The 18,328-nt window shown below is 39.0% G+C and overlaps 1 protein-coding gene across 6 annotated transcripts in view; it reads right to left on the bottom strand.

Annotated features, from left to right (window-relative positions):
• RTTN (rotatin) overlaps positions 1-18,328 on the bottom strand; it is a 163,385-nt gene that overhangs the window by 82,272 nt on the left and 62,785 nt on the right. For 5 of the 6 annotated variants that reach the window (XM_034762541.1, XM_034762540.1, XM_034762539.1 and 2 more), the window contains exons 22-28: positions 18,006-18,102; positions 16,705-16,773; positions 13,548-13,736; positions 10,712-10,951; positions 6,735-6,879; positions 5,327-5,481; positions 2,016-2,235 (exon numbers count right to left, since the gene is read on the bottom strand). In XM_034762541.1, coding sequence (XP_034618432.1) covers positions 2,016-2,235; positions 5,327-5,481; positions 6,735-6,879; positions 10,712-10,951; positions 13,548-13,736; positions 16,705-16,773; positions 18,006-18,102 — 1,115 coding nt within the window. The remainder of the gene's footprint in view (positions 1-2,015; positions 2,236-5,326; positions 5,482-6,734; positions 6,880-10,711; positions 10,952-13,547; positions 13,737-16,704; positions 16,774-18,005; positions 18,103-18,328) is intronic. The other variant, XM_034762537.1, reaches the window with a different exon arrangement.

Below are 18,328 nucleotides of genomic sequence, written 5' to 3'. Positions count from 1 at the left end.
TTTTGTATTTCTTAATTATAAAACTCAGTCCAACAGACAAAGGACACACTGATTTTGAAAAGTCACTAGCCTTATTTACCTCCTATAATTTAACTCTTGTTTGAAACTAACAGGTACAAAAATGAGAGAACAGAGGCACAAAGAACAGAGCAACACAAATTGGATTGATTTGTTTTTAATTTAGACCAATACTTGTCACTTCAAATTGGTTTTAGTGTCCACCCAGAACATTTACATTCCACAGTTTAGTCTTCAGTTTATTTTTTGCCATATTGGAGATAAAAAAATAGGAAGAAAAAACCTCTCTCCACTGTCTAGCTATGCCAAAAGAAGAGTAGGAGGCACTGGATATGGTTTTAATTTAATTAAATATGTGGGATTACACACCAGATAAGACTACAGTGTAGGTAATTCTATATGTGTTTCCATATACTCTGGGGGCTGCCATCAGTCTTCCCTCTTCCCAATCCAGATCTCACTGACCCCACTACTTTAATCCCATCACCCCCTCCTTGTATGGGGGTTAAGAAGGGAGCTATAAGGGAGGGGCTGACTCCCTGCTATATCAGTAATAGGAACCCCAAATCCCCTTTCTCTGCTCCGTTAAAGGATTCTTCCTTTAAATCCTTCACCAATCCAATTTACCTGATCATTATACCCATTCCATATGGAGTACCTGCTCTGGACATTTTGCCACAAGCTTACATAACGAGTTGCGACATTAACCCCTAATGGCCTAATCCTCCTTTCCTACCCTACCAAGCCCTAACTCACTGAGGGGAGGCTAAAAATCCACCTTACCTCAGCCAATCTGGTGGTGAGCGAAAATGCCTTCCCAGACCTCCGAGAAGAGCCAGGACTAGCATAATGCCCACAGCAGGTAACCATAAAGTCTGGTATTTTAACCACTTCCACAGGTGGAACTGTGGGTGCTGCTAGCTTTGTCCAAGTTAAAGACGGCTTTGCCAGAACTGCCTTGAGTATAATTACACCCCTATCTTCAGTCAGCTGTTATGGGGAGGGGGCAGTCGTCCCCGCTCCCCACACGACCTGATCTGGCTGTACTGTGTCCTGCTTCTTTACCTGAACAGGTAATTGTACCGGGGGGGGGGAGTGGAGGGAAGAGGAGAACGTAGAAGAGGGGCCTTAATGGGGGCAACAACCCTCTTCCTACCAACCTGCCGAAAAGCTCTGTGCATGCAGTTAAAAGGGTAATTCACCTTCTCCTTCCAGCCAGATAAAGGACCCCACCTCTTAATATGCAGTGAGGACATTATAAAAACAACTTTTGTTTTGAACAGCCCTAAAGCCAGAAAAGCTGAGCATTGAAAGTTGATATTTGGCATGAAAATAGTCCTCATTTGGCATAGACTTGAGTTGTTTTGGATTAAATTAATTTTGATTTCACCAATTAGATTATTTGAAAATTATATATGTAGAGTACATTTTGCATAGACTTTTACTAAGCTCATAAAGGGATCAATCCTACATAATTATGTCAAAGGAATTTTATCATTAATTTCATTTAGAACAGAGTAAAGACCAAAGTGCACAGAGGGGGAAGACCACGCTGAACCTTCATGCACAAATAACTTAGCAGCTCACTTAAAAATGTAGTGGTGATACTCAACATGTACACCTCATAAGGTCCTCTTAAAAGGTCCAGTAGAGGATCAAATATGATGAACTTATCAAACACAAAGACATTGAAATATACAATTTCAAACTGGTCAAAATGGATCTGCTTCACTCCACCTCTCATAAGTTATTTTTTTATTTCTAACTGGTGAAGTTAAATATTTTTTTATTCGATACTCCTTCCCTGCAACTTGCATGGCGGACACACACCCAGAATTCATTCACTGTTCCGTTTTCACTGAAATCACTGTGCCACAAGATTACCAAGTAAAATTTCCCAATAATCGTATTTCATTTAACAAAACACACAAGAGTAATATGTATCTTGTTTTATTATTGCTACCACCAAAATACAAGTGATAACATAAGTTACTTACCTCAAGAAGACCTGTCAAATATTTCATACAAATTGTGAATGGCTCAGTTGTTGCAGAGTATGAACTCCAGCCTGGATGTGCAGTGACATGGACCATTCCTCGTAACGTTCTCTCCAAAGAAGGCAATCCATAAAAGTGGGGCGCATCTGTTACTCGTAAACATTGTAGCAGTTTCAGAGCCAGCTGTGTTCGGAAACAATCAGTAAGTTCCAAGCCTTTTCTGTTCCAAATACAAAAGGCAAATGTATCAGATGGAAGTATAAAAATTAACTTAATCGGTATTATTTTATTGAATGCCAATGGCATCTTATTGTACCTGTAGTTCTATAAGTCTAGGTATCAAAATCTCTTGTATATGGTAAAGCAGGACAAAGTTTGACATTTGCAGCTTCAAGTGTTTTTCAGTTCTGAAAGCCCCAAATTTCAATTTGAAAAATTTAGGAACACTCACTCAAATAAAAAAAAAGAGATGAATACAGAAAGAACCCTGTAATATACTAAGGAACACACCAAAGAGAGGGAAAGAAAAATCCAGAATTCTGGATCCCTTGTTATGAGATGAAGAAAAAAGTTCCGCCTTCACTAGTTGCACTTTAAAAAGTTCGGTCTTAGAGATGATAAAGGTATCAGAGACATTTCCTGTAGTTAAAGTGCTACCAGGCTACCAGATAAAAATGGTACAGTGTTATAGGCCATGCACCCAGCTGTTAAGCAAAATGTGGCGATCAGCAGGGATTTTTGTAACTCCCCCACCTTTTTTTAAGAATGTCTTCCTTACTGTTACAGATAAAAATAAAATGAACTGGAGAAAAAAAAAAGACTATTGCTTTGAAGAAACCATAAACAGGTAAATTGTGGCTAGCTTAGTTATAAGGTGAATATTATTATTCCAAATTGGCCTGATGTTGGGAAAGGTACAGTTTTAAAAATATTTTGAGTAAAACCACAGGTAGCAGTAAAGAGTTTTATTAATGCATTTAGGCAGAAACATAAGGTTAGAGATATCTGGTTATTGCTTTAGGGTATGGAGACAAATTAATAGGAAATTCACATTGCTACTACCATGACTGCATAAATTAATGTGGAAACAGCTTAAGACCTTCTATTGGAGCTGAGAGTCAGGGATAAGGGCCAAACTGCCTGTGGCTGAAATAATTAGGCCTGGAAAAAAAAATTGGGTAATATTAAATATTTGCTGATTTCTCATTTGTTGATGATATGTCTCAACTACTCTGATGTCCCTTATTCGCCTTTAAATAACTACCAGAAAGGCAGCAGAGTCAGCATCCACTCATGCATGTTTTATCAACTAATAAGTAGAAATGACAAGTCCTACCCCTTTTCAGATAACAAATTGAAAATATATTATTTGCTGTAACTAGAAATACTATAGCCAACACCACAGACCCCAACCTCCATAAAAGTAGAAAGTACTCAAGCAATTTTAGTATAGAATAAGTGAAAGGGCCTAATGTTGGGCCTCACATCAAATGGCAAACATATTTTCCACTTTACACAGTGAGGATTGAAGATACTTCCCTCCCATCACTTGCCCTGATCCCTTAAATTATTTGGTCTCTAATCACCTATAAAGAACACTGGTTTTTGCCATGGCAAAAGGAATTTTGTCAAGTCATCATTTTCTCCTTTTTTTAAAAAAAGGAGAAAAGCCCTGGTACATACTGTAATTATTACCTATATATGCACATATATAAAATGTGACTATATAACAGATTATACAATTACCAACAAGTTTCCAATGTTTCCATTTAGCTAGAATCTTGAAATTTGGTATATTCATTAGATCGGATTGTTAAGTACAGAAATTAGCCCAAATTTGAAATGTGACCTTTCAATAAATTACTAAAACATGAATAGTTTTTAATCAGATGTCTGTGTTACACATGTCTTTAAATACATACAGAATATTGGAGGAAATTACTAAAATTATCTGCAAGGGAGCCACTGTGAGGATGAGACCTCAAATTTGAAGATATGAAGATTATAGTTCACCAGTTTTATTTAGTGGGTTTTACACAATATATTTTTCATTTTTTAAAAAAAGAATTATAAAATATTTTATAAATATTTAATATTTATATTATAAATATTTAATATTAAAAAATGCAGCTGTTTAAGGGCCTGATCCAAGTTTATGGATATCAATGAAATGTAAAGACTTCCATTGACTTCAACTGGCTTTGGATCAAGCCCTACAAGACCACGCATTTGTATGCTATATGAAGATATATTCAATTAGAGCTGATCAGAAAACAGCAAGAAAATTTTGCAAAGAATTTCCCTGAAAAAACTGTCATTTTTCATCAAATATTCAAAGGAATTTGGCCAGATCTACATTTGATCATAGGCTTGGCTACAGAAATGTTGAGTTTGCAGCCTACTGGGGCATAAATCTACTCTGCATTAGTCTGCTGCACGCTGTTTGTCCATGTGAATTCTGCTATCATAAACTAGAAGTTCCCTGGTGCGCTTTAACCCACCTTGCTTTGAAGTAGATTGGGAGTAGACTAAAGCACACCAGGGAACTTTTAGTGCGTGGCAGCCAGGTCCACATGGATACAGTGTGCAGCACACTAGTGAGAGGTAATTTCAGAGCCCTGGTTGCCACAAACTAAGTGTTCATTTAGACAAGGCCTTAGCTGTAAAATATCTGTATATGGAAAGTGACCTTATCCCACCCACTATCAAGTTCTGATACTTTCACAACCTTTAAAAAGGCATGCATGCAACAATATGTTCATGTAATATTAATGTCACATTTCTATCATTGTTACAATCTTTCAACGTATAACAAATAACAGTTTGATAATTAATTTACGCTGTTATTTTATTTTAAAACAATTAAACTAAATGTCACGGCTTTTACCAATCTGAATTCTCAGGTGACTCTGCCAATAATCACATCTGTCCAAAGGGCAGACTGTTGTGAACTAATATGTGCAATTGTATCATCAATTCTTTCAGAGGCTCACAATTAGCAATAAACCAGGTCTAAGCGGTAGCCCAATTTATAGCATGGCCATAGTCTGATCTTTCGGATCCAAATAAAACCAGATTTGACTAAATAAGTCTGTTTATGTTCCTACAGTATACAAGATCATATATACAGTGGGGAGAGAGCATTAAAAAAATATATGGGGTATTAAATATAGAGGGTATTAGAAAAAGATTGTAACTACATTTTTTTTATTGTGCCACCAAGGACTTATAATTATATTACTGAGGTACAATATTTCAGCTACCATATATTTGAACCCTGAATCATGTGGACAGATCCTCTTATACTGTACCTGTTAGTAACTGATGTGAAGCAGAGTAGCAACATGTTAAAGAGACCGATCAGTTCTTTCTGCAGTTGTTGCCTGACAGCAGTCTGTATGTCATCTGTTTCATCCTGCTCCTGGGATTCAGGTCGTACCAGAAGGTCTAACAGTGAACTTGAATTCTAAAGAGGGAAATAACATTAAAATCTTCGATTCCTATCCTAATACCTTGTCTATTGAGAATTATTTTTTTTTTGGTCCACTTGTTATAAGTTAAAATGTAGTTTAATAATTTCACTAATGAATACTTCCTTTAAAAACCTGAAATGTCTACTTTTCTATTAGGTCTGCCAGTCTACTAAGCAGTACACAAGAAAAGTTCTGATCATTAAGTCATAGTACACTGCATTATGAAGCAGTGCTATTCAAGATAATGCAAATGTCAGATCAATTATTTCCCTGAGATTCCAAAAGCATGTGAAAAATACACACATGCAATTGAGATTAGTTCAAATTATATCCTCCTGTTTGACTACATTTCCTGAAAGACTCAATCTGATGGCTTTTAGTTGTTAATATATTTTATATTTAATGGGCTCTCTTTTCAACAGTGCTTAGGCTCCCATTTAAAGGAGATGGAGTGATCCAATTTCCATAGTCAGATTTTCATAATAAGTGAGAGCAATGGGAGCTGCTGGATGCTGAATACTCACTTTTATGCTTAGATTACATTTCATTTGTACTCTTTAAAAAGCAGATGATATGCCTTATGCAGGATCTCTTCCAAGGCAGAAAACCAAATAAATTATCCTTCTTTTAGCTCCATGTAGTTTAGAAAATAAAGCAACTGGTACCTTATTCGATCAAACACCCAAAAGTACTGCAGACTTCATCCTTGGTTAATAGTATTTTACTATCAGTTTTTCATAGTATCACTTCAAAGGAAGTTTTATTTACAAGCTACAGACAATCAGCAGCCAGTCCAAATAGAGAATGTATTACCACCATTTAAGTAGTATCATTACTATGAAGTGATAAGCGTAACACTGAAATCATAGAAGTATATGAGTAGAAACCTAACGGTACCATCCGGCAAAAGCAACACTTGCCATCAGAAAAGTCATTTACACAACAACAAAAAAGCAAAACCTTTTACAATTGTTTGATGTTAAATATTAAAAGTTGTGGTTCAGACTACAAGGTAACCTATCACTACTAATGATAAATTTAACTGTAGTTCTTGATTTTGTAAAAACAATATGATTTTCTTTAAAGCAGCAGAAACCATTTAGCTGTTTTCTACCAGGAATGCTTTAACCAAGAGCAAACAATAACAAAATCAAGATGCATTTTAAAGGCTTTATTTGTGGATGGTCTGCTGCTATATCACTTTGTGAAGTCTGCAATTTATATTTTCCCCTAGGTATATTCTTACATGTTTAAGCACTACCTTCAGAATCCACTGTAGATGTTCTGCCTCCAAACTCTTCTTCTGTTCCCTAAGCAACTTGTTTAGAAAACTTAAGACATCAGCCAGAAGCTTCTCATCTTCTGTAGAAGCTGGAAGTACTTGCAGAAACCTTTGGTACAAACAAACAGTATAACTATGGATTTCACTTTCCTATCTGAAGCACATGACTTGAGATCTGAAATTCCAACATGATATAAAATATCCTTCAATATAGCAATACTATGGACTTCTCTATAGTAAGGATTAAATTTAGAGATATGAACAGAAGTAAAGACAGGGAAAGAGCTATTAACACTTAAATATACTACCAAAACTAACTACAAGGGAAAAGAGCTGAATTAACTGCCTTCTTTTTTACAATTCATCTTTTAAATTCAGTTGTTTTAGTCATATTTATTTTTTAGATTTTGCTCCTTTTCTAAGGGCAAGTTATGTATACTTGGCAACTAAAAAGTGAATTCCTTTTTAACATATCTTTTTTTTTAAATACTGAAAACAGAGGATCTCTTCTTGTCATGTTATTCTGTAGAGAAAAGTTTATTAGGAAAATTCCAAGTATTCTATACATCTTAAGGCTTAGATACTTAATATTATAGGGGCAGCTGGTAGCAACCGCTATTTAGATTGCTTAACATTTTCCATTATGTAAGATTTTTGACCTTTTCCATAAGAAGCTATCACATTTCCATTGTTTGTAACAGGCCTTTGCTATTCAACAGGGGAAATCCTCTCACAGAGAAGTGCTTTTTCTTTGTCCCAGGCAATTCCATTTAGATTTAGCTCAATTCTAAAGTGTTCAAATCATCATTTTCCATCTCACTTGCAGTCATCAGAAATTTTTGGCAGTGTGCCAAAATTAACGAAGATTCCAAGACTGGTTAAATCTGTTACCACAGTAGCATTACCAACATCATAGATACACCTGTGAGCTGCCAGAGTTGCTGCTATGTGGAAGGGGATTGGAGGAGAGAAGGGGGAAGCTTGGCTTTCCCCCCACAATCCCTCCTGCCTACTTCACCCATTCTCAGCTCCAGAGTCCCATCCCATCTCCCCACTGTGCCCAAAGCACACAGGACAAGAGCTTCTTCAACTCCTGAATGCAGGGAGCCAAGAAAGAGAGATAAGCCAAGCTTTCCCTGGAGCCACTCCCTTCCTCCTCAACTCCCAGGGAGAGCAATTACTGAGCTGGGCTCTACTTGTAATCCTCTTGGACCAACATATGGCCCCAGCAGTCCATTCTCATGGGGCAGGAGCCTCCCCCATGGCTGGGTGGGGAAGCTAGCTGGGCTCTCCCCAATCATATTCTGGACCCAGCACATGGTACCAGCACCCCTTCCTGTCAGCAGCCCATCCTGTCCTCTTCTAGACTAAGCTACAGCTAATGTATTTAGTCTTGTCATTCAAGAAGTAGCAGTCTGTGCTGCAGTCATGAAGGCTATGGGTTCAAATCCTGTTGATAGTGCATGATGGGGATAATGCATGATTAGTTATACATAGTCGAGAAAACTGTTGCTCTTCGACATGTGTTGGTCATGTCCATTCCATTCTAGGTGTGTGCACGCCAATGTGATTTTTGCCTTAGCGGTATCCACTGGGCTAGCTGTGGCATCCGCACGAGTACGGCACTCAAGGGTCAGTATATCAGGCGCCACCAGCCCTATGGCCTCTCAGTTCCTTCTTGCTGGCAACTCTGGGCAGGAGAGACAGGTTATAGAATGGACATAAGCAACATATCTCGAAGAACAACAGTTATGAAAGGTAGGTAACCACTTTTTCTTCTCTGAGTGCTTGCTCATGTCGATTCCATTCTAGGTGACTCACAAGCAACATCAATGGAGGTGGGGTCAGAGTTCACGGTCTTGCAGCTTGCAGCACTGCTCTGCCAAAGCCAGTGTCATCTCGAGCTTGCTGGGTAAGCACATAATGAGATGCGAATGTGTGGACAGACGACCAGGGAGCGGCCCTACTGATCTCTTGGATTGGTACCTGTGCCAAAAAGGCCACTGATAAAGCTCGTGCCCTAGTCGAGTGTGCCGTCACGATTGCCACAGAGGCACCTTTGTCAGCTCATAGCAATAGCAGATGCAGGCCGTGATCCAGGACAAAATCCTCTGAGCGGACACTGGGCAACCTTTCATTCTGTCAGCCACCACAACAAACAACTGCCTTGACTTACAGAACGGTTTTGTTCTATCTATGTAGAAGGCCAGCGCCCTCCTAACATCCAGGTGTGTAGCCTGCGCTCCTCATCTGACGCATGAGGCTTTGTAAAGAAGATGGGTAAGTATATGTCCTGGCCAGGATGAAACTGGGAAATGACCTTGGGCAGAAAGGCTGGGCTCAGTCCAGGGAGGATCGGATGTGGGGATGTAGACCGATGCCAGCCATGTTTGCAAAGGCCAAAGATGGAGTCAAGCATGGCTGACCACATATGTACACGTGGCCATGTGGCAGGTGTGAGCTGTGGTGAGTGGGTGGTTCTTTACATGGGAGATAAGGTTCGATGTGGCCTGAAAACATGCTTCTGAAAGGAAGGCTCTGGCTCACATGGGGTCGAGAACTGCCCCAATGAACTCTATTCAGTGAACCGGCGTTAAGGTGTATTTTTTTTCTCGTTTATTAACAGGCCCAGGTCGCGGCATGTGGAACGCACCAGATCGAGGCTCCTCTGCACTTGCTCCCGAGACCTGCCCTCGATGAGCCAGTCGTCGAGATACAGGAAGAACTGGACCCCTCAACGTCTCAAGTCAGCAGCCACTGGCGCAATACATTTTGTGAACATGCTCAGGGCTGACGAGAGGCCAAAGGGCAGCGCCCTAAATTGAAAATGGCGTCCGCCCACTATGAAACGGAAGAAATGTCTGTGACCTTGAAATATGGAAATAAGTAGGGCCCTACCAAATTCACGGCCATGAAAATCACATCATAAAGACCGTGAAATCTGGTCTTTTATGTGCATTTACCCTATACCAAACAGATTTCATGGGGGAGACCAGTGTTTCTCAAATTGGGGGTCCTGACACTTAAAGGAGTTGCAGGGATTATTTTACAAGATTATTTTAGGGAGGGTCATTGTTTTGACACCCTTACTTATGCGTTGCCTTCAGAACTGGGCAACTGGAGAGTGGTGGCTGTTGGCCAGGCATCCAGCTGTGAAGGCAGAGCCCTGCCAGCAGCAGCGCAGAAGTAAGGGTAGCAATATCATACCATGCCACCCTTACTTCTATGGTGTTGCCTTCAGAGCTGGGCAGCCGGAGAGTGGAGGCTGCTGACTGAGGGCCCAGCTCTGCAGGCAGCAGTACAGAAGGCATGGTATGGTGTTGCTACCCTTACTTCTGTGCTGCTGCTGGCGGGGCGCTGCCTTCACAGCTGGGCGCCTGGCCAACAGCCACCACTCTCCAGCCGCCCAGCTCTGAAGGCAGCGCATAAGTAAGGGTGGCAATACAATACCATGCCATCGGTACTTCTGGGCTGCTGCTGGTGGTGGCTCTGCCTTCAGAGCTGGGCTCCTGGCCAGCATACATCTCTCTCCAGCTGCCCAGCTCTGAAGGCAGAGCCGCCACCAGCAGCAGCCCAGAAGTACCGATGGCATGGTATGGTATTGCCACCCTTACTTATGCGCTGCCTTCAGAGCTGGATGGCTGGAGAGTGGTGGCTGTTGGCCACGGTAGTAGAAATGTGAATTTCTTATTAATTTGTCTCCATACCCTAAAACAATAATCAGACATCCCTAACCTTCATTCAGTGCACATACTAGACACAAAAGGGGATGAAATTAAAGTTGTCTGGACAACTATAAATCTGGAGTGTCCTAACTTGCAAGTGCTTGACTTTAAAAGAATGTTATTTTGTTTGCAATGTCGGAATTTTTAATGTAATATACCTATATACCTTGATACACTGCTTTGTAACTAGTGACTACACTTTTCACTTATGCTTACCTGTTGAATGCTGTTTGCCAAGCCACGCCCTTTGAAGTGGTCCTGCAAGAGCCAGTGCTAAATTTTAAAGCCAGCTTGTCATTTAGAATATAAAAACTCATCCTAGTCACAGCAGCTCTAACTTCCCTGTGGGACACGGCCTGAATTACTGCATTAAGACAATCCTGCAGTCCACTGGTTGTGTGTGTTATCTTCAACGTAAGAATGTCCTCTGAGGATAGCTTTAATGTGTCTAAAAATCTGAAAAAGAAATAAAGGCATAGAATGACACTTAATAGCCTGCATCTTTTTAAATGATTTTAATAGCCACCGATTTCTTCATTTTTCTTGTTCTAAAGAGAAAATTAACTGTGAACCTCTTAGGTATTCATTTTGATCAATCATGTCTTTAAAAAAAAAATTAACCCTGAGCTGGCTTGTTTTTAAAGGTTGGTTTGTATTGAGAAGCTACTGGGCATAATTATGGTACTTACGTCTTCCCAATACTAATGTTGGTAGTCACTTCTATGAGAATACTATTTTATTTTCAACAGAGTATACTAGATCAGTGTGCATTTGCCTATGGAAAGTAAGCATAAATATGACTGTCCTGCCATAAAGATGATGATGATGTTGTTAGTGGCTCTGCGCCTTCAAATGTCCTAAAATAGATGAAACTTCCAAAGGATAGATCCGTCCCCATTCTAATGAAGTCCACAACTCATCATCAGTTCCTCTGCTTGTCCAGCCAATCTACTGAGTTGAGGTAGCTTTATACAATACCCCAGTTTCACCCCTCATGAAAATCACTGACTTCTCTGCTGAATTTGCAGACAGATGTATCAAATTAATTCTATTTTTGGTAGTGATTTTCATGACGTGGACATCTGAGAGATGAACTGAAACCAAAACCCTCTCACATACAATCTACTACTCACAGGATATTCAATAGCAATGACGTCAGGCATTATCAACATGCACAATGCCACTTCATTATGCCCCCTCTAAAGAGTTTCAATATAAATGGACCTTTGGAAAAGCCTGAGTTTGGTCAGCTTTATTCCTTCCTTTCCCCCGCTCCTTTAATTAAAAAATGTCTGCAATGTTCATAGTTGTGGAGCTAGCAATGTGGGCCTCATATTATAAATCCTATTTCAACTATGAATAATACGATGGATAATAAGAGAGAAAAGTATCTTATCCTAGATTAGTTACTTCTTAAAAAATTGTTGAGATGAACAGGAACTGGAATTTAAAATACACAACCACACCCTGTGACGTATGTGCAGATACCTCATAAGGAACTAGGTATGTATACTGAAAAGGTGCAAGTTAAGACAGGTCACCGGAAGGTGATAAACAGATTCTAGGCAGGAAGGGGGTAAGTAAACACTTCTCTCTCTGGCAGATCTTTGCCTATTTTATGCTTCTGAGCCAACTCAATCACCATAAAATAAATGTTCATACTTGGAGACAGGGTCCGTTTGCTGTCTGGGTCAGGTACAGGCCCAAGGATTTACAAAAACAAGGGAACCCCAAGATAAGCATCTGAAGAGGGGACCTCCTGGGGTAAGGGACCATATTCAGTGACTGCATAAAAGCAGCGGAGAGGAGATGAGTTTTCATCCTTCACCAAGGAATTAAGAGGATAGTGAGTTTGCTTCATGGAAAAATAGATCTCAGTCTGGCTTGGTGAAAATGCTGAGAAGAACTTTGGGTAAGAAACTTCTTTACACAGGAAGATAATGTCTTAGTTAAATTTGGTTTCTAGAAAGCATGTTATGATTTTATTTTATACGTAAGCATTTGTTCCCAATGTTCTTATTTATTATCATTTGAATCTCTGTTCTTTGATAATAAACTTATTCTTGTTTTCAGTATAAATATATGTCTCAGTGCAGTGTGTTAAGTAGACTAGTGATCCTGAATTAAAACTAGTAAGCTGGTATGTACTAGTCCTTTGTGAGTAAAGTATCAGAGTCCTCAAAGTGTTCAACAGAACATGGGCTGGGCACTCCAGAGGGACGCTTGGAAGACTTGGGGGTTGGTGCATGCCTATTGCTAACCTGTACAGCGAGAGCAAGGCCTGAGGAGGTAGTGCTTATTTTGCCAGAGGCTGGTGGAGTCAAGGAACTGATCCACAGCAGGTACAGACAAGGCTGCCTCACGCTAAGGGCAGGTGGTAGCAAGATGCCTCACAGCCTTGGGTAACCTTGGGAAGCACCACAGATACATAAGCAGATAATTCAGTCCTACTAAATAAATCAAATGCCCTTTGAACAGAGCAAACTTGTAGAATATTTAAGCTCTGCAAAATACTCCAAAATATAGCAAATTGAGCACTTTTAAAAATTATGTTAAATATAATTAAAGAGATCTGAAGGTTAATTTCTTGTCAAACCAGTATGGTCCTTCATGTATATAAAATTAACAGTTTTAAGGAAATTCCATCCCAAACAAACCAACAATGGATGAAGAATTTAAGTCAAGTGTTTACTTTAGCAGGATATAGCACTCCCTAAAACCAAGATGAGCTGCCTCATGTTCAGCAACACCTAGCTTTATGGCTTAACCCTGCTCCCATTGTAATCAAAGGGAGTTTGTTTTTCAATCTATATAAATGGGAGTAGGAGCAGGCTCTAGATTTATCACAGAGCTGCAATTCAGATAAACTAGCAGCCCCTGACAGCATTTTTCACAACCAGCTGGTATGTGATCCTTTACCGCTTAAAATGATAGCAATTTTGAACCATGAACAGTTTGGACTACAATGCAATATAAAGTTAAAAGGTATTTAACCTTGAAGGAAGGCTACTTCAATTATATTATGATTCAGTGTAAAGATATCATGACTTACGCTTGTGCTTCTGTTTCATAGTTCACCAGTTGCAACAGGTTATCAATCCCATGATACCATGACAGATTCCAAGCCATCTTAAGCATGTCAGACACAGGCTTCGAGGTCAAGCAGTCAGAAGATAACAGCAAAACAACAGAGTTAGGACTAACTGCATGATGAGCGGTGATTCTGATTGGGAGGTGATACCTTTAGAAAAATTGTATTGAAATATTCAGTTATAACATGACATTCAATTTTTCAACCAAGGTTGAAAGTCTGTGGGGGGAGAAAAAGAAGTCACATTTACTAAAGAACACAGAACACAAATATGTCCTTCCCTTCACAAACGCATTCTCTAGTCTGGAAGCTACAAATTCGCAGACTAAAGGATTCTGTGCGTGAAGAAAGATTACTCAACTATGAAGAAGCCCATTTTTTTCCTCCCAAAACACTGAATACAGAGCCTGAAAGGGATTTTCTTACTACCACCTACTTGTAAGAGAGAGATAAACAAGTGAAGAGCTATACTTTGTTTCTACCTCCTTTGGCTAGGAAATAAAGTCTGCTGTCTGGGCTGGCATATAGGAACACCACAGAATTAGGTTGGTAAAACAATTAGAAATTTAGCTTCTCATTTACTACTACTCCGACCACTACAGAAATGCAAGTGCACTAAAAGGTAGATGTTTTATTTCCATCTGTAACCTCTTTTTCAGTTTGTCTGCTTCTGAACATTTTCTACTAGCATGACAGGCAACAAGACAATATCAACATGGTCAAAATATGAGAGAATGCAAGACTCAAAACTGGAGCCTCTGGGTAGAAACAAGAATAACTGTATAATAAAGGGAAAACACTCCAATCACAATCCAATTCCCCCTCGCCCCCCCTCCCCCCCAAAAAAAGAAAACCACTCAAAGATACTCAGAATGAAAACATTTAAAGCATGCAAAGACCACACATGTATTGTGAGATCTCCTATTACTTATTGATTTCCATGTAAATTTACTCAGTTTGGAAGTTTATTTTTTGTTTTGTTTTAAAACTGATAGCCAAGCTGGAGTTTCTCAATCTCACACAGTTTCTTCAACAACAGCTCTGTAGTTCAAACTAGATCCTGAGTCACAACTCCATTAACTTCAGAGCTCACTGATACTTTCACAACCTTATTAGCCTAAACTGAAAAGTTTAAATGGGGGAAAAAATTATAACCTTTACAGTGAGCAAATCTGAGATGGAAACCAGAGCAGGGCAAAAAGTATGGAATACCAAAAAATGTCATTTTAGTCAATTTTTCGGATAGCCTCCTTTTTAAAGTGATGCAAAGGCCAACCTTAGCCCAAAATCTAGGTTATGTAAACAAAGACAACTTTGTCAACCTCATGGGGAAAAAAGGGTGGGAGTGAGGTTTATTCCAATATAAAATTGGTGTTTTGTTGTTGTTTTTTTTTTATTAAAACTAATATCCCTTGAAGTGTTAGCAATCTAAACACTAATAATATTCTGGTGCATGAGAACTTGAAATTGGTTAGAAAGTGATTATTAATCAAAGTGAAACTGAGCGGTATATTTTTGTTATCCAGGCTGAGAAAACAACAAAATCCATGAATAGTTAAAGCCTTGTGCTGATTTTAGGGGGACTTTCACGTGTTCACAGTTCCCGTTAGTATCTGGCCCTTATTGAAAAATAGGTTAGATCTTTAAAAGTCTTTTAGTTTTAATAGTATATTATTACAGTGGTAACAAAGCTAAGGATATTGCCTAACAACTGATTTGCTCTGACTGCTAACTATTATACAAAAATTTAATCACTTCAGTGTCACTCTCACTAGTTTGCTTTTCTCCATCTATTACCTCTCATCATATGCTTAGGTCAGGGGTGGCCAACCTGTAGCTCCGGAGCCACATGCGGCTCCTTGTATAGGCACGGACTCCGGGGCTGGAGCTACAGCCGCCAACTTTTCCCATGTGCCAGGGGTGCTCACTGCTCAACTCCTGGCTCTGCCACAGGCCCTGTCCCCACTCCACCCCTTCCCACCCACCCCCTCCCCTGAGCCTGCTGGGCCCTCGCTCTCCCCCCCACCTCCCGAGCCTCCTGCACGCCACAAAACAGCTGATCAGGAAGTGCGGTGAAGGATGGGGAGGCGCTGATCAGCGGGGCTGCTGATGTATTACTTGTGGCTCTTTGGTAATGTACATTGGTAAATTCTGGCTCCTTCTCAGGCTCAGGTTGGCCACCCCTGGCTTAGACTGTAAGCTCCTTGATGCACAGATGTTGTTTCTTTCACATGCATCCGTTAAATGCATAGTGCCTAGCACAATGGGCCACTAGTCCTTCTGCAGCCAACAGTATTTTGCAGCTGACAAGTTTACAGGAAACGTAAAACACAGAGCTGAGCAGAAAGTTAACATGACTCGGAATTCCAAGTGTTTAGTATCTGAGGATCCAATCCTGTTTGCAATTATGTGCTTATCTTTGCGCTTGTAAATAATCCCACTGACTATCTATGTAAATTAAACTCCTGCATAAGAGTTTACAGGATCGGAGTTTTTGTTTGCTGTCATCTGCAGCTCACCTTGGCAAACAATATTCCTTCAGCTTGAGTAGAGCTCAAGTTATAAAAAAATAAATCAGAAATTTCAGATAAACTGAATAGAATTTTCATGTCTACTAAGTAAAATCTCATTGATATAAAAGCTTCATATTGATTTACCTATAAAATAAGCACTTGGGCAAAAACACACAGTACCACTGCTCTTTATAAAACAATTTTCAGAGACCACACAGATGACTAGGAATAGGGTGACCGGATACCAAGTGTGAAAAACCGGGACAGGGGAGTAATAGGTGCCTATATAAGCAAAAGCCCCAAATATTGGGACTGTCCCTATAAAATCAGGACATCTGGTCACCCTAACTAGGAAACTTACTGCAAATTAACAAGTAAATGGAAAAAACAGAACAGTAAGGCCAATGCATCACAAAATATATTTTAATTTACTTTGAGATTTTTGTTTCGAAAGACCCAGTTACCAATATTCTTTTGTGTAAATTTCAAAACGTACAAATTAGTGAGTTTCTATTGTATCTGTATTTTTTTATCCCAGGAATGTATTGGTCCCCAACGGTTGGCAGCATATAGACAAAAATGAAGTTAACTGTAAAGAGGCTTACCGTCTAACAATAGCTACAGGCAAGCTGAAATCAGGTAGGTTGGAACAATTACTGGATACAGCATCAGCCCTGCAAAAAGAACGATTCATTACACAGTAGTACTAGACTGAAATTAATCTTTAGCTGCTATTGCCTGACTTAAACCTTCCTTTTTCTACTAAGGCTCCACCATGACTTCATAATTATCTATCTTTTTATTTCCTTACTCCTTTCTGGCTCTTCACAGGATATTTCTGAATAAACAGCATATTCATATAATATGACTTTGTTAATACTGACTTGTTTGTTGACCATGCGAACAAATAATAAGGGCTTTTGCCATAATATTATAATTTAAGACATACATATTTTGATATTTACATCTAGAATATCTGTTGTATGTGTTTACTGTATGGTAACATTACAGTGGTATATTAAAGTGTTATGGTCAGTTCAAATTAATTCTGTATTTCCTCACATAAAAGTAACAACTCTTTCCAATAAGTTTCAAGCATATGAACTGCAAGAATACAATACTAACTTTCTTTCCAATGACTTAAAATTTTTTTTGAGTGATGAAGCACATACAACTGTTCATTTTGGAAAGAAACGTATTTTTAAACGGAATCCCAGCTAACATCAATCAAGCAGTATTCTTTTTTCAAATTTTAAGAGAACAGAAAGATGAAGTAGACCCAGAGATTACTGTTTAAATAATTGAGGAATGCATTTACAGACAAGGTATGCAAACAAACAATAAGGGATTTTACAATAATAATATAATTTAAGACAAACAGAATTATTATGAAATATTTATATTGCTGTAGAATCCAAAAGCCTCAGCTAGGTTCTGGCCCTATTGTGCTAAGCACTGTACAAACATGACTAACAAAGTACATATCAAATTGTAAGAAATGAAATACATTTTATTAATGCATTAGGAAGAAATGTACAATGATAATATGTTGTGAAGTTAAAGGAAAATTTCTTATGCCTCCATCTTGCAAATGACTCTACAGGAATTATTCAGTGTAAGTGCAAGGATCCAACAGCTGGCTCAGGACCTTTGCATGAGGCCTTTAAAACCTAAGTCCACTGACCTCAATAGAGAAACACCCCTTCATATCAATAGGCTTTATATTAAATTATAGGATAAATATTTTGTGCAAACTCAAAAATATAACAGGAAAATTATAGATTTGGAAATGTAGAAATTTTGAATAAGATTTGCTGATGCACTTACTGCCATCAGAAAATCCCAGATATTGATTCAAAGGGATAATGTAGAGAGGTATAATTAAAATTACTATAGTTTAGCTTACCAGATTTCTTTTCTTGCTACTTCATCGAACAACAGAAGGCAAAGCAATGCTGCACTTTCAGTCAGAACAGCACAGTCATCTCGGAATATCAAGGAAACTGAACAAAACAAAATAAATTTAAAACATTCTTCAATAAAACATTGGTAGTCAACAATACATATAAGAGCGCTGATATAGCCCTTTTAACTTAACAGGAGTACTAACTTCAACAGGAACAGATTCGTGGCTCAAATCAGTAAGCCATTTTTTCTTAAAATGTTAGGTTATCTGAAGCAGCCACAGATTGATCCTGTATCAGTGGAGAGTTTGGCGTTTGTTTTTTG

Source organism: Trachemys scripta, chromosome 2 (assembly GCF_013100865.1).
Source record: "Trachemys scripta elegans isolate TJP31775 chromosome 2, CAS_Tse_1.0, whole genome shotgun sequence".
NCBI lineage: Eukaryota > Metazoa > Chordata > Testudines > Emydidae > Trachemys > Trachemys scripta.
This window is presented reverse-complemented; position numbering and strand designations above follow the sequence as displayed.